Raw genomic sequence first — 16,230 nt, forward strand, 5'->3', positions numbered from 1 at the left:
ACAGGCAGGGCGAGGGGCGCAGACCCAGGCACCCTCGGGACTGCCCCTGCCCCCCGGCCGCCCCTCCCTGCCCAGCCCATCGCCGCCCCGGCAGCCCCGGCCGTGCCGAAGGGTCTTGCGAAAAGCCTGGGAGAAAGCCCTGGGCTCTCCGGGAGAGCAGCGGGACGCGCTGGGAGGCCAAAGTGGCAAGAGTGGAGGGGGTGCCCGCCTCCGGGGACGTGGGGAGGATGGCATTGGACCCCAGGCCACATTGCGGTGCAGGGTACGAATGCACCGCCGGTCCCGGGAGCAGGGCGTGCTGCCACGAGCGAGTCCCACGCCTCCCCATGCACAGCTGCATATGGCCCAGGGGACGTGTCCTCCAGCTGTGCCACTGCCCCGGCACCTTTTGCCCTTGGTTTCCCCTCACCAGTGTCAGCTTTGCTCCCCACTGCATCCCTGGCGTAGTCTCTGCTCCGTCCTTCCCATCGCTCTGCAATGCAACACTGATTGATGGCAATTGCCAAGAGGATCCCGGGATTACAGGGGGGATTTGGGGAATGTGGCAGGACCCCATGCGGGTAGGAAAAGGTCAGAGACATGCAGAGACCGGACCAGCTTGGTCAGCCCAAGGCACCTCCAACTCCATGCCATGGGAAGGCGTCGGGCTTTCCTGGTTGCTCTGGCACGTTGTGGCCAGCAGCAACATCATGAAATGCCCAAGTGCGTCACCCGCTCCATCACACCATGCAGACCCCCATGTGTGCCCCTCCTGGGGCCAGCCCAGCCCGGGCTCCCCGGCCAGCACCCGCAGTGATGGCTGGGCAACACCGTGACCTCCTGAGGCCTCCTGCTCAGTAAATAGTGTCAAGGTTAGAGCGAGGGATTCATTGGGGCCATAAATGTTTATGGCAGGCCCTCCCCGCTCCCCAGCCGCCACGGCCTGAACTTTCCATCAGCGACACTTTTATGGCTGGCCTCTAATGATTAACCCGGGGGCTAGCGGCTGAAAGTGCTTTGCAGCACATTCGTGCTGCTGGAGCCCCACATGCCTGGAGAAGCTGGGGCTGGGGGACCCCCATCATCCCCAGAGGCTGCAGCCACGGTGGGGTATGGCGAGGAAGACGTGGAAAGCCATCGGTGGTCCTGCGGGGAAAAGGAAGGGCAGAGCCAGTCGGGGAGGGAGGTCAGCATCCCCGAGCATGAGGAGGCAAACAGGCAGGAGGAGAAGGTGTCAGAGCTGGCCCCATGCTCTCGGAAGGCGAAGGCAATAATTAAATCTCCTCCACCGCAGGGAAAGGTCGTTAAGGAAAACCTTAGCCTCATGCCAGGATTCACCCTGGAGGCTCAGCCCATGGTGCTGGACCCAGGGCTGCGTGGCCCATGGGGTTAATAGCCCAGTGCACCAGGGCCACATGCATAATCCAGACATAAACCCTAATTTTTCTGTTTATCCTGGGTTTTTGGCTTTAACCTGACCAGGACAGAGATTTGCAGGACAAAGCCCAGGGGGAGTGTGCTCCCCATCCCTCAAAGCCCCCCTAGATGTGCCCTTCTTGCATGTTGAGGACCCCCTCCCCAAATAACCAACGCAGAGGTTGTGTCACACATCGCTTTTTAATGATGAGCCGACGGTACACGGGAGAAGGCGCACACGACACCGGGGTGCTGGGGACTGGCAGCGGTGGGAAAACTGTCCAGGAGCTCACCCACCAGCACCCCTCAGGCCAGCAGCATCGGCAGCAGATGGGGTCTCTGGGACATGGGCCCCGGGCTGAGCTACCCCAAAATCACACGCAGGCACTGAAACCCAGCCCTTCACTTTTCCCTTGGAAAAGCAGCACCCAGGGCTAGGGACAGCCCTCAGAATCCCCTCGGGGATGGACACAGGTCCTCCTTTGGCACTGGGTCCAGCTGAGACCTGTCCCTGACCTCCTGCACACATGGGGAACAGGTCACCCAGCCTCTTCCCTTCCTTCAGCTCACCCCAGCCCTGCCAGTCACCACGGGGAAGAGCTGCCCTGACCCACCGAGGTCCCTGGGGGATCTACAAGCTTGGAAAGGCCCAAGCTGGTTTGTTTATAAAGCTTTTTTTTTTCCTTCTAATTGTTTTTAACTGTTCATTTATTGGGTCAGACTTCTTTAGCAGGACACTGATTTGCGCTGGTTTTGCTGGAGTACCTCCGTGTGAGCAGAGCGCACCGGCACACACTGTCCTCAGGGCATGGAGGATATTACAGTCCTTTCTCGCACGTGTTTGTGGGTTTTTGGAGTTAAATACACACAAGCAGAGAACAGACCAACGCAGAGGACCTCCTCCTCCTCCCCACCTCCTGCAGCCTGAACATCCCTGCAGCCCGAGCATCCCTGCGGCCCGAGCATCCCTGAGCAGGGAGGGCAGGGCTGGGGCTGAGGGTGGGAGCGGGGCAGCCCGGACACTTGAACCAGACACCGTCACACGAATGCACGAACTCGTCACACAGCTTGCCACACTGAACAGAAACACCACGGGGGCACCGGGGCGAGCAGCAGCTCTGTCCTGGTGGGGCCAGGGTGGTGGTGAGGAGACCGGCAGAGTCAGCAGCTCCCAAAAGACCCCCCCAAGCCGTCCTGAAGTGCCGCAGTGCAACCTGTGCAAATTGGGGGGATGAGCCCCCCTCAGCCCATGGGGCGCTGGGTCCCCTCACATCATGGACTCCTCCTCCTCCTCCATCTCTCGGTCCACCTCGATGGCCGTGTTCTCGTAGCTGGTGATGCCCCCGTATTTCCGCATGTGGACCATCAGCGGCTTGGGGGACTGGCTGCCAGCCAGGCTCGCCACGTACATGCCGGTCCGGTTCTCCTCCAGCGATGGGCCCCAGTCCATGGCGGGCTGGCTGGCTTGCTGGACTCGCTGCGAGGAGACAGGCGGAGGGAGCACAGGCACCCTGCACCGGCACCCCCTCCGCTCCCCGGCCGGCACCCCCACCCAGCAGCTCACCCACTCCTCCTGGGGGACGGTGTGCTCTGCAAGCCCCGTGGGAGTGGAAGAGCCCCCAGTGAGGATGGGATGGGACCAAAAGATTGTCCTGAAGCTTTTTGGGAAGGCAGCTCTGTACAAGTGCCCTGCTGTGGGCTGGGGAGGTATTATGGTCTGTGGGTGCTGGTGGTGAGGGCTTGCAGGAGCCAGGGGCTATTGTAGGGCTATGGCCCTGTGGTGTGGGGTTAGAGTCACCCAGGCAAGGGGTTAGCCTCCGCCAAGGTGGTTCCTGGCCATGCCACTGTGCCCACGGCTGTGCCAGGCCAGGTTGCAGCCAGTAAGTGCTCCAGCCGGCGAGTTGCTGCCTGGGGAGGGCAGCAAGCTCTGCTGCCTCCGCTTTTAACAGCCTGGGGAGAGCAGCAAAGCCCAGCCGGGGCTGGGAAGGCTGTGAGCAGCCAGCAGCTCCATAACCTGCTCCTAGGCGAAACCTATCAGCGGAGGAATCCCATCTGTGCTGCCTGTGGCTGCCTGCACGGGTCCGGCAGCTGCCTTCCTTGCTCTGTCATTGCTCCTGCAAAATGGGTGCAAAGTCCCATGTGCCCATGCCCACCCCAAGCCAGGACAATGTACTTCCCCACAGGGCAAGGTGTAGCAGGCTTGTTTGGCAGGGGGCGGGGGGGGGAGGGGGCGAGGATGCGTACAGGGCTGCCCCTTGGGAAGCAGCATGCCTCACTCAGTGCCTGCCTGACATCATGGGAGGGGACACTGCTGGAAATGCCCTAGGACACGCCGTCTCTCACACCCCATGGGCAGCAAGGAGGGATGGGGACACACACTTCCAGGAGAAAGGATGCAGAAATTGTGGAAGAATACAGGCTCAGCAGGGGTTCGTGGTCACCCCTGCACATTTCTGGGGTGTTCCCCAGCAATGCCGGGCTCCAACACCTCCTACCTCCCACAGCGTCCCTTCTTCTTGGAGCACAGCTATCACCATGCCCACGGGAATCATCAGGCAGGAGAGGACTCCCATGAGGATGCCCAAGACCTCAGCCCAGGCGGGAAAGCGGTAGCTGCCGTACTCGGAGGGCTGGTACTTGATGATGTTGTAGGCCAGCAGAGCCTGCAGGATGGAAAGAAAGCGAGGTCAGCCCAGAGCCCTCTGAAGGTCTCATGCTCAAAAAAGTCCTGGAGACCTCCCAGCAGAACCAGAATGGTCCCTGGGACAGGTGACGCCAGCAGAGTGACTTCTTACAAGGGGAGGTCATGCAGGGATGCTGGCACCACTGCAGCTCTCCAGCACCATCCAGCACCTCAAGCTGAGCAATTACCATCATTGTTGCTGGGGACAGGACCATCCAGCAGGCTCTGAAGTAGGGCCCTGGTTTGAAGCCCAGCATCATGTGGATATCTCGGCAGAACCTCTTCATGCCTGGAGGAGAGAGAGGGAGAGGGACTCAGAAGCCATGATCCCTCCCTCAGAGCCAGGTGCCTGTACCAGGTTGCCCTGCACTGACCAAAAGCGGTGGTTTGCATCCTCTACAGCAAAGAAGTGTCTCCCCTCCCAGCTGGGAGATGCAAGAAGGGGGGCCCAGCTGGTGCTGTCTGAGGGACCATGCTCAGCACCCCAAGTATCTCTGGAGAGGTGAATCCAATGATGGCCAAGAAGAAACAAGAGGTTGGAGCAGAGGTATTTCATGTTCCATCGCGAGGCTGCTGGCTCCCCTACCGCTCCCTCTAAATCCCTCTCTTGATACAGACAGCCCACTCCTCCCTGTGCCCCTGTGGGGACAGACCCCCTTACCATAGACACGTGTCACCACGAGGCAGGTAGTGATCACCACCACCATGACACCAAAGCCAGCGCTGTAGTCATCCAGTAGGACCAGCCAGTACATCCCACCCTGTGGAGGCAAAGCACAGTGACCAGCATCCCCGGGACCAGCATCCCAATAAACCCCCACCCACATCCTCCCACTTTTGGGGACACGTCCCCTTAGGCCCTTTGGGGGCACTGGGGAAGACAGCAGTCAGGCACCCTCAGGAGACATCACTCTCCTTCTGGGGTTGTTGCAGGGACAGGAATAATGCTGTGTCGTTCCCCTTGGACCACATATCCCCAGGAAGCCCAGGCTCATCAATCGTCTCTCTCTTCCACCTTGTTAGCTGATGTGAATACATGTGTCTCTGCAAACTCGGCCCCTGCCCTAAGCTCTCCCTAAAATGAGTCCCTAGCTGGTCCCCACGATGCATCCAGCCCCACACCCTTACCTCTGTTGTGAGGATGAGACCCATCAGGAAGAGAACAATGCAGATGACAGCTGAGAACGAAGCTTTCTTTGGCCGCAGGTAGTAGGGAAATTCATCTGTCACTGCCGTAACGATGGTCTCCATAAAGGCAAACTGCACCCAAAGGAGAAAAGGGTCCCCTGAGCCCCCCGGGCTGCCTGGGCACCATGGCTGGCTTGGTGGGCTCTGTCCTTACCTGGCTGTCCAGGCCCAAGGTTAACAGCATGAAGAAGAACAGGAAAGACCAGAATGGAGAAAGGGGGAGCATTGTCATGGCCTGGGGGTACACCACAAAAGCCAGGCCAGGACCTAGGGGAGGCAAAGGACATCAGAGTGAAAAGGGGGTGACAGCGCTGGGCACGGGGGGATGGAGGAGAGGAGAGGAGAGGAGAGGAGAGGAGAGGAGAGGAGAGGAGAGGAGAGGAGAGGAGAGGAGAGGAGAGGAGAGGAGAGGAGAGGAGAGGAGAGGAGAGGAGAGGAGAGGAGAGGAGAGGAGAGGAGAGGAGAGGAGAGGAGAGGAGAGGAGAGGAGAGGAGAGGAGCACCACAGCAGGGACCTGCCGGCGCTCTTGCAAGATGGGCAGGAGATGTCCTGCAGCAGAGGGTGCAGAGGTGCAGAAGAACCAGCCTGCTCCTTGCTCAGGCCTTTATTAGACATCACTTGGTGCTGCTCAAGGTTTGCATGTCAGGAACTGGTTTCCTCTCTTCCCTCCCCTCGGCCAGCTGAGCATACAGCTCCAGCCCTCATGCTGACACCCTCAGATGCCTTCCATCCTGGAAGGGATGCTCCTCAGTGCTCCCAGGCAGAGGGTGAAGGAGAAAGGGTCTTCATTTGGCCTCACCTGCTTTTGCCACCTGGTTAACAGGGACCCCAAGCTCCTGGGACATGTATCCCAAAACAGAGAAGATGGCAAACCCTGCCAGGATGCTGGTGATGGCATTGCCCAGGGTCACTATGAACGTGTCTCTGTAGAGGAGAAAGAAGATGCTCTGAAGATGCCCACTCCTTCCCAACCCACACCAGTGCATGGTGGCATTGCCAGCCCCAGGTGCCACAGTAAGGTGACCCAGTGTGATTCTCCTCCAGGGCCTCTCTTGGCATGTGTTTTCCAGGGTCAAAAGGAGCATATATCTAATGACATGGGTCATTTTGTGGGGTTCCTCCCAAGCTTGTTTTCCCCAGTGGAGGGGATCAGCCCAAATGTCCAACAGCCAGATTCTCCTCTCTGCTGGTGACCTGCAATGGATGCTGGGGACAGGACAAACATGCATAACTAGCCTCAAATATCCTCAGCCTTCAGCACCTGCAGCCCAAAACTTCTGAGCCAGGCACTGTGTCTTGACACTTAGGAGAATCTTCCAGAGATCCCTCTGTCCCTCTTGAGCCTGTGCAAGCTGCCAGGTATCTGTAAGGTGCTTAGGCAAGGAGCAGTGCTGGGTGACTGTGCGCTGCACCGCGTGCTTCTGCTGACTTTGAACTCACCGGCTGAGGTTTTCATGGCTCCCCTCAACCCACAATTTTTAAGAGACAGCAGCTGGCTCCCACCTGTAGATATTCTGATGGAAGGTGTTGTACGAGGCGAAGGTGAGGAGGCCCCCAAAGCCTACCCCAAGGGAGTAGAAAATCTGCAAGGCTGCCTCGATCCACACCTGGGGGAAGGAAACAGGCCTGAGGAGAGCAGGGGTTTGGACACCCCACCCCCCCCACCCCCCCCGAGGAAAAGGGAGTTGGAAATATGCTTCCCCAGAGCCCCCAGCACATCTTCCCCAGCCCTCCAGACACGCAAAGCCCGCGAGGTCTTTGCCTTTCCTCGCTAACACGCTCACCACTCGTAGTGGCACAGCTGGATAGCGGAAGGGTTGACAAGGGCGTTTTAGAGCCGAGCTGGCCTGCTGAGCCAAGGAAACTCCCCACTCTGCATGCCAAGAAAAACAGAACAGCCAAATCCACCACAGGCACCCATCGCCACCTCCCAGCCCATCACAGGGGCTGGACTAATCCTGCCCATGGTCCTGGTACCCAGGGGAGGTGATGAACACGCCTTCCCCTGCATGGACAGCCAGAAACGCAGGCATGGGGCTGGACCAGGTGGGAAGAGCAGTATAGACAAGGTGTGGAGCAAAGGCAGATTGCTGAAAGGCAAATGTTTTTGGTCTGGGAGCAACCAAGAGAGAGGACTTCGGGCCGGGGGGTGGCCAGAAAAAGCACCTGAGTAAGGGAACCAGCTCTGTTGTATGCTGGAGGTGGCAGGAGAAGGTTCATTTTTGTGTCTTGAACAAATTGCACAAGATCCTGCTCACCTTGGAAGACAGCAAGTGATCAAACTGGGGCGTGAGGTAAAACCGGATCCCCTTCCAGGCCCCCTCCAGGGTCACACCACGAATGAGCAGCATCACCAGGATGAGGTACGGGAAGGTGGCGGTGAAGTACACGACCTGCGGGAGAGCAGAACCAGCTGGGAGAGCCGGGAGCGAGACCACAGCACGAGCGCTCCCCTCCAGCCCTGTCCCCGGGGTGGGACACCGCATCACCCTGCGGTGCTGGGGTCCTTGGGATGCAGCAGGGCCAGTGGTGTCAGCCCTGCTGGTGTCTGGGTGTGCAAGCCATCCCCGAAGTGGCCTGTGTCCAGCTGATGCTGTTTATGGGTCTCACTTTCCCAGATGTGCAGAGAATCGCAGGCACTGGTGAGCATCGCTGTAGATCCCCCCGAAAGAGACTGTCCAGCCCTTACCTTGCCAGAGGATTTGACTCCCTTTAGGATGCACAGATAGACGATAGTCCAAGAAAGGAGCAGACACAGACACAAGTTCCAGCGTATCCTCCCGGGATCCCCGATCCCAGAGCTCCCTTGGATGTGCAGGACGTACCGGCTAGGGTGAAAGGAGAACCGCAAGTGAGCAGCCGCAGGCGCCCCCCGCCATCTTCCCGAGACTCTCTCTGAACCTAGCAATGCCTCTGCTGCCAAAAATAACCTTGTCAAAAATCTCAGCAACGAGACAAGAGCAACAAGGTGCTGGCAGCTATCTGCCGGGGAAGGGGAGCAGTCGGTGTGATTTCTCCACCAAGCGTTAAAGAGCCCAGAGGGAATGCCTGGCGGCTTGAGAGCAAATTCCCAGCCGGTCCAGGCATGGGATGCATTCTATTCTAACCTATCTCCAGGCCAAGAAAGCAGCGCTAGATCGTGGACACCTTCCACATCCCAGGGACATGATCCCAATGGCTAAACTGAGATATCACCTGCAGCTGACCCCAAGAGCCCATCACTGCACCCACAGCACCCACCATGGGTGTCCACCATGCCATGAGATGTGCAGCACACACCTTCACCCCTCATCCCATCCCCACGCTCTCCCCAGTTGGATGCCAACCATGTCCCCACGGCCAGGTCAGGCTGACCTCTTTACCTCCAGTACTCCTCACTGGGGCTGACGGTGTTGGTGATGTTGACGGGGAAGGTGGTGTTCCCCACCTTGATGACATGGTGGTCCAGGCACAGGTCGGTGTTCCACCAGTTGCCGCAGTGCTGCCAGGGCAAGTCGCTTGTGAGGGATGCAAAGAGGTAGAAGAGAACGTAAGCAATGATCATATTGTAGTAAATGGCCACCAGGGAGACGATGAGGATCGTGCCCATGCCAACGCCTGGAGAAAGGAGAGGGTAAAGAAGGAGTGAGCCATCTCTCTGGAGCGGAGCACTTCCAAAACCGGGTCAGACACTGGATCTCAGCAGCCAAATGTTTAACCAGTCAGAGGTTCGCCTGGTGGGGGAAGCCTCTTATTGCCATTATACCCTCTGGACATGCCTTCTCTGAATTGATGATCTATTGCATCATACAGATGATTTTACTCCAACTTAATGTTGAGAGTAAAAGTACTTGATTTGACCTTTTTGGAATGCTTTATTCTTACCTTTTTCTTTAACAGTCATTGCTTAGCTTTGATGCTGTATATTGTAAACTAGCTGGCTTAGTAATTTTCATACAATCTCTAGAGCTGATCATGACATCATGAAGACTGATACATCTGATATATATCTTGCAGCTACTAAAACAGCTAACCCAGAAGTCCAGCCTGCTCCACCAGGATTCCCCCAGGATTTAACCTTTGATTCTAACAAGAGCTTTGAGGATGATGGGACGATGCTGCTGGTCCATGCCCTCATCAAGCAGCTCTTCCAGAGGCCCTGCAGAGGCTCTGGACTTCACTCACGCACCTTTAAAGAGAGGGCTTATCTTCCAGACGGCGAGTGGCCCCAGGCTGGAGAACTGGCCAAGCGAGAGCTCCATGAAGAAGATGGGGATCCCGCAGATGGCCAGCATGATGAAGTAAGGAACCAGGAAAGCTCCTGCAAGAAGCAAGAAAAACACCCTAAAAAATAACACAGAGCAAACACCTAAAGCCACCTATGACAAGGAATAAAGTTCATTCAACATCTGTGGCCCTGAGGGACCTACACCAAAATCTGGAAGACAGCAAGGGGCAGCAGCTCACCATTAGTGCAGGAGGAAGGGGCTGGGATTCACCCGGTGCCATGCTTTCCCCTTCCACACAGACTCTTTTTTCTCCTTGAAACTTTCATAAACACCCTGAAATTCTCCAATTATTATTGCATGTGTGTGCTGGTTGTGGCTGCGATAGAGTTAATTTTCTCCATAGTAGCTGGTATGGGGCTGTGTTTTGGATTTGTGCTGAAAACAGTGTTGATAACACAGGGATGTTTTCGTTACTGCTGAGCAGTGCTGACACGGAGTCAAGGCCTTTTCTGCTTCTCACCCCCCCCCACCAGCGAGCAGGCTGGGGGTGCACAAGGAGCTGGGAGGGGACACAGCCGGGACAGCTGACCCCAACTGACCAAAGGGATATTCCACACCATATGGCGTCATGCTCAGCATATAAAGCTGGGGGAAGAAGGAGGAAGGGGGGGACATTCGCAGTGATGACGTTTGTCTTCCCAAGTCACCATTACGTGTGATGGAGCCCTGCTTTCCTGGAGATGGCTGAACACCTGCCTCCCCATGGGAAGTAGTGAATGAATTCCTTGTTTTGCTTTGCTTGCGTGCACGGCTTTTGCTTTACCCATTAAACTGTCTTTATCTCAACCCACGAATTTTCTCGCTGTTACCTTTCCAATTCTCTTCCCCCCATCCCGCTGCGGGGGGAGTGAGCGAGCAGCTGTGTGGTGCTGAGTTGCCAGCTGCTGTCACATTAAACCACAGCAATGTGACAAGCAGTTACTCTGGGAGTAGTTGAACAAGCTGGTCACTTTGGACCATCACACTGGGCTCTTGCATTGCAAAAGGCTCGCTCCCCTCCTTCGATACTTGGGAAGCATTTGCTGACCCTGCTGAGTCCCAGAGGACACCAGACCAAGAAGCTATTGGAAACCAAGGGGGATGCTCAGGTGGTACTCAGTCCAGCACGGAGCTGGGGATGTCTCCAAAGCCGTGAGTGCAGAGGTGGGCTGCTGAGTCCCTTCCACACATGGGTACAGGAGGTTAATGCCCTACAGCAAGCATGGGGGGCAGGAGGAGGCTTCACCCCACAACAACAAACGCTACTTCCCAGCCCCAAGAAGGGGAAGGGGCATCTCTTCAGAGACATGTCCCACCAGCCCAGCTCAGCGAGAGGGAGACGTGGCCACTCCAAAGGATGCCCGAGTACCTCCTCCATTGGTGTAAGCCCTGTAGGGGAACCTCCAGACATTCCCGAGTCCCACGCAGTATCCGATGCAGGAGAGGAGGAAATCCAGCCGCCCCGTCCAGTTCCCTCTGTCTTCCGGACACTCGGAGCCCAGGTCCCCGTCCTGGCTGCTGGGGCTCACCAGGAGCTCTGGCGTCACCGGCTGAGCGAGAGAGCAGGGGATGGGAGAGGGCACCCGGGGGTTGAGGAAGGAATAAAAACAGGGGATGAAGAGTGAGAGAGAGGGAAGGAGCGCCAAGAGCTCAGGTGTGAATTGGTGACCCCGAGTCACAGCATTGACACTTGTCCCTTGAGGACACCCTGTCCCGGCAGTTCTCTGTGCACCACCCCAGCCGACGTCCTGCTCTGCGAGGAAAGGGGATAAATGCGATCCCACAAGGCCAGAGCTCCCCTGGGAAAGGCAGGATGGCCCCGGTTCACCCTGGGAGGCCAGGACTCATCTTGCAACCCCAGTTTCCCAAGAAATCCTTTCAAGGGGCCATGATAAACTTTCCTGATCTCCTGCAGGGCATGGGCACAAGGACAGCAGGGCAAGAAGCATCGCCAGCATGCCAGGGAGCGTGATGCCCTCAGCCCCGGCTGTGCCGGGCACTCGGCTGCCATTAAATGCTCTGTGCATTTTTCATGTTTTTCCAGCTGCCAAAAGCCTACACTGTGGGGATTTAGTGACACGCTCCCAGTTGTCCCTGCTGAGCAAGCTTCTTCCAGCTTTCCTAATCTGCCCTGGATCAGTGAGGCACAGGCAGCTCTTCAGTAGGCAGGGGAATAACCCATTCTCTTCCTTACTGGAGCTGCCTCAGCTCTGCAAGAAGGAGGTGCGAGTCCTGCAATACATTTAGGTTGGGGTGATGCGCCAGGAAGGCTCCCTGGCATCTGTGTGTGTGCGCACATCAGGTCTGCAATGAGATGTTCGGGCTGTCTGAGCTTCCCCAACCTCCTGACCCTGGGAGAGCGGGGAGGGCATCCCTGCCGGCTCCCATCCCACCAGCAGTCACCAAAGCTGAAAGCCTCAGCCAGCAGCTGCCGGGTGAGGTCCCGTCACAGATATCCCCTCGGCAAGACTGGGCAGCAAGAAGGGGTGGGATGAGGATCCTGCCCCTGTGCCACTGTGTTGCTGTGCCCCTGCCTGAGGGTTTGTTGGCTTTGGCTGGTATTGAGGCATAGAGACAGAAGGATGCTGGGGTCCCTGCTGACAGGGCACAAGGACCAGGGCAGAAGGAGCCCATTTGGGAGCCTCCCCTTCCTCCTGGACTCTCAAAAGGAAAAAGCAGCCATCTCCATGTCCCTGAGTTCACGGATCATAGGGAATGAGCCCATGGGATGTTCAGCCAGAATGAGGTGCGGGTCCCCTGGCTACCAGTGTGCACGTGTGCTCAGAGCCCACAGCAGACCTCCATCCCCTGGGGAGATCAGAGCTGGCTGGCGAGCAGAGCCCAGCGCTGCCCTGCCGCAGCCCCGAGGAAAGTGGCAGCCACCTCCTCCTCCTCCTCATCCTCCTCCTTCTCCTCTCCGGCTGGACCGCAGGATGCTCCTGCTGCCGGTTCCCATGGAGACAAGGAGCTGTGTTGCCGATGGCGATGGCCGCATGCTCCCACCCTATGCAGGGTGCACCCTGCTCCTCCAGCCAAAGGCACCGAACGCGGAGGTGAACCCATCCCCACCTGGCGTGCAAACAGGACGAACCAGGGCAAACTCTTCCCAAAGCCAACCTGAAGCACACAACCCGAGCAATGGCGTCACACTAAAACCCACTGTTAAAAGCCCATCCCCGCTTGATGCCAACGTCACAGAAGAAAAGCTTCAGCAACACAGGCTGAAAAGCCAAAATGTGACCCAAATGTAATACTGTTGCTATAAAACCGTTGCTACCTGGCAGCCCTCCTGCAGCTGTTTAACACAGCTCTCCGGCTTAGCAACTTCTCCAAACCGTGGCCATGCCTGCTAATTAACCCAGCGCGCACAGCGGGCATGACTCGCAGCAACCTGTGTTTGCGGGTGATGGACAGACTGCTCTGCAGCATCCCTCCCAGAAGTTTCAGCTGCTAAAACCCGTATTCACAAAGGTCCCTGCCAGGTGGGGACAGGAGCTACGGGGCCATCACAGTTTGGTCTTCCCCCAAAAAAATGCTTCCCAGTCCATCACGCTGCCTGGGGAGCTCTCGTTTTCCAGGTTTGCATCACAGAAAAACAGCAAGCAGGGATGCTGGGAGATCATTAAATCCTCTCGCCTAATTCCTGCACCTCTGCCTGAATCCTAAACAGCTGCAAGAGGGCACCACTGGAGCCGCATGACCTGATGAAATGCAGGTGCCCGTCCGTCAGATGTAGCATGGAAATCAACACAGAAGCAACAAAAAGAAAAGAAAGGAACCAACTGGACTTTTTCCAAACTGTACATGGCCCGGACCCCATCTCAGTCACCCTTTTCAAAGACCACGGGATGTAGTTTGCCACCTGTGTCTCAGTGATGACTGCCCCCCTTAGTAATATCTTCAGCTGGAGCTCTGCAGTTTCAAGTTGGGACCCCAGGGCAGAAAGCAGAGACTGCTCAGGAGTCAGATAGACCCCAAGGACGGTGACATTGCGGTCCCCATCGGGCAGGTTGGGGAGGCACGGGCCGGGGATGCTGCTGGAAAACACACATGGAGGCTGCTCCATGACTGTGATGCCCCAAAATGCCCCAAATCATAGCCTTTCCATAGAAATCAGAGAAAACCTGGCCTATTTGCTTGACTTAAAATGAATTGCAAAATGCAGTATTTAAGGATTTCAGCCCATCTTTGTCCCAAATAGCAGAGAGATGCACACCTCTCTACCTAAGGCTGCTGGAAATCTCGCGCACTGGCTCGATTCCAGCCCTTTTTTTAGGATTAATGCTCCCTTTCAGCCTTTGTCATAACAGGAATTCTCTTTTTCAGCAGCAGCTGAAGTGTTCTAGTGCCACGATATTGCTCTAGTGCTTTCCACCGTCAACTGCCATCTTTCAAATTGGGCTCCTGTCTCGCGGTTATAAACAGACGAGGACTAACAGCTCCCTTGGCAACCACGTCCTCTTTGAACACGGCACCACTTTCCATTATTCACCAGAAGATGCTCCCAAAGAAGTCAGCAAAGCAAAGGTCACCGAGAAGAAAAAGCACTTTAGTCTCTGCCAAGATAAGAGCTGGATTCCATAAGGAAATTGCCCTATGCTAATCATTTCCTGTAAACCAATTTAATTAAACCAGTGCAAAAGTCAGCTGTATCCATGAAAAAACAGCCAGATTACAGTTACTTTTTCATCATATTTTTGTCTCCATTCAAACTGGCATTGTGGGGTTATTTTGTCAGTGTTTTGTGTGTGGACTGCAGCCTTCGATTGGGAGAAATGCCACCCGACGCCAGATTTCTCCCCTGCAGATCCGAGCCGTGTGCGAGCACAGAGCGTCTGTAAAGTGTGAGTCACTTCAGATTAGTTTGAATTGCTTGTTAATCTCTTCGAGAAAAAAAAAAAAACCAGCATAAAAATTAATTCAAATGTAATATCACTTAGAAAGTGAAGTAACTAAAGCATCTCTATGGCGCAGAAGAGCCCCTTGAAGGGCTGTGCTAACCCGGTTTCCCCCAGCCCGGGATCACAGCACATGCCAGGAGAGGGAGCAAGCGGTGCTGGAGCCAGCACAGGGGGTTTGGGGGCTGGAGATTGCTGAGGCTGAAGGAAACTCGTTACAGCGATGTCCAGAGCGCAGGGAGTATGCACAGCTGCAAATGCTTATGGTCTTTCATCCGAAAACCCTGGGGAAGGAGCGGGGAAGGTTTGAGGCAGTTTGTGGCAGGCAGAGGAGGGCAGCGGCTCAGGCAGGAGGATGCTGCTCGGCAGCCTGGCCGGGTACAGGGAGGGGCAGCCCAAATCCTGGCTCCCACCGCTGGCCTCCATGGGCTTTAGTCCATTTCTACCAAATAACCCCCAAAGCAAATAATCAAACAAATAAAAAACATCCACTCAGCTCTTCTGGAAATACTATTACGCAAAAGCTGACCTGAAATCCTTAGAACCTGAGAAAGATCTTCTCTGTTAAAGAGGAATTTCCATATGTCTAAAACATGTCTGGTGAGAAGGCTTAAAACTCCCGGCTCACTGATGGGAAGTGGATCATAATGAGAGGAAGAGGAGGCTGTCGGGGTCCCGGGGTGGGCGCTGCAGCCGGGGCTGTGCAAACTCCTCCATCAGCCACGGTCGGCTCCAGGCAAGCCCGATGCCAGCGTCGGACACGGTGGTCCCAAGGTGCCAGGTGGCTGCGAGCACCAGGCTCTCCGTCTGGAGCTCAGCAAGAGTATTTTTGGGTAATGAAGGACAGCAGGGCCCTGAGCAGTGCTGGGAATGGGGAAAATAACTCCGGAGACATCTGCTTTCCATTCCAGCTGATCGCTGTGGGACTAAATGAATTCCTGAATAAATGTTAAACAGGATCACCAGCAGCAGAGGAATTCAAGTATCTCAGAAAGCCTTTGGAAGGGACAAAGACAACTTTTAATGGAACTTGCAGTCACAGTCATCTGAAAAAGCAATTTGTGGAAAAGAGGAGGAGAGGGAAGAGCCAGATGACGCCTCCAAATAACAGCGGAGAAAGGTAGGCAGCCCTGAGGCTGCCAGGGCCATCAGATAGCTGCCGGCTTTCACCAGGCCACTGCTGGCTTTTTTACATCATGTCCCAATACCCTAGGAATTTCCTGGCAGGGATGAAACTCTCCTGGGTTTTTGTTCATCTGAAGGCTGGCACAGGTTGGAGTCGCCCTGCCCTGTGGTTAGGGGGCACAGTTTGGCAGAGGGCAGAGCCCAGGGGGCTCAGAGCACTGGGTTGCTGCCTGGCATGCTCTGGGAAGGGCTCACCCACCAGCAGCAGCAGTGTGTCCCCATGAGGGAGCTTGTGGCTGCCAGGCTCTGCCACCCCACACCACCATGTCCCCATGCGGGATGGGCACGAGAAGGGGCTCGGTCCCCAACACGGGGGGAGATGGGGACCCAGAGAGCCTGGTAAGAGCAAAGTAGCAGTGAAGGGGAGCCTAGGATAGTAAAGCCTGAAAGCTGGGTTTAAAAAGGGTTTCCAGCAGGATATAAAAAGTGTTTCTAGCTCTGCCAGCTGCCAAAGGGCACCAGGGGAGTTCAGGGTCCAGCACTACCCAAACCCTTTTAAATCCTATGGAGGAGGAGGCAATCCCAGCTGCAAGTGGGAAAGCCGCTGCCCAGCTCCCTGTGCTCATCCCGGCAAGGAGGGGAACCCCTCACCACCACCCCCCCCCCGAGACCGGGCAGTTCCCGGGGCTGGCGA

The 16,230-nt window shown here is 56.3% G+C and overlaps 1 protein-coding gene across 1 annotated transcript in view; it reads right to left on the reverse strand.

Annotated features, from left to right (window-relative positions):
* Positions 1 to 2,662: 2,662 nt before the first annotated feature.
* SLC6A7 (solute carrier family 6 member 7) overlaps positions 2,663 to 16,230 on the reverse strand; it is a 14,090-nt gene continuing 522 nt past the window's right edge. The window contains exons 2-14 of the mRNA XM_009285849.1: positions 10,883 to 11,063; positions 9,435 to 9,566; positions 8,629 to 8,863; positions 7,956 to 8,094; positions 7,525 to 7,659; positions 6,770 to 6,873; positions 6,066 to 6,190; positions 5,421 to 5,533; positions 5,207 to 5,338; positions 4,740 to 4,839; positions 4,267 to 4,367; positions 3,891 to 4,058; positions 2,663 to 2,872 (exon numbers count right to left, since the gene is read on the reverse strand). Of these exons, the coding sequence (XP_009284124.1) occupies positions 2,663 to 2,872; positions 3,891 to 4,058; positions 4,267 to 4,367; positions 4,740 to 4,839; positions 5,207 to 5,338; positions 5,421 to 5,533; positions 6,066 to 6,190; positions 6,770 to 6,873; positions 7,525 to 7,659; positions 7,956 to 8,094; positions 8,629 to 8,863; positions 9,435 to 9,566; positions 10,883 to 11,063 (1,875 nt within the window). The remainder of the gene's footprint in view (positions 2,873 to 3,890; positions 4,059 to 4,266; positions 4,368 to 4,739; positions 4,840 to 5,206; positions 5,339 to 5,420; positions 5,534 to 6,065; positions 6,191 to 6,769; positions 6,874 to 7,524; positions 7,660 to 7,955; positions 8,095 to 8,628; positions 8,864 to 9,434; positions 9,567 to 10,882; positions 11,064 to 16,230) is intronic.

This window comes from Aptenodytes forsteri, unplaced genomic scaffold (assembly GCF_000699145.1).
Source record: "Aptenodytes forsteri isolate BGI_AS27 unplaced genomic scaffold, ASM69914v1 Scaffold54, whole genome shotgun sequence".
Lineage (NCBI taxonomy): Eukaryota > Metazoa > Chordata > Aves > Sphenisciformes > Spheniscidae > Aptenodytes > Aptenodytes forsteri.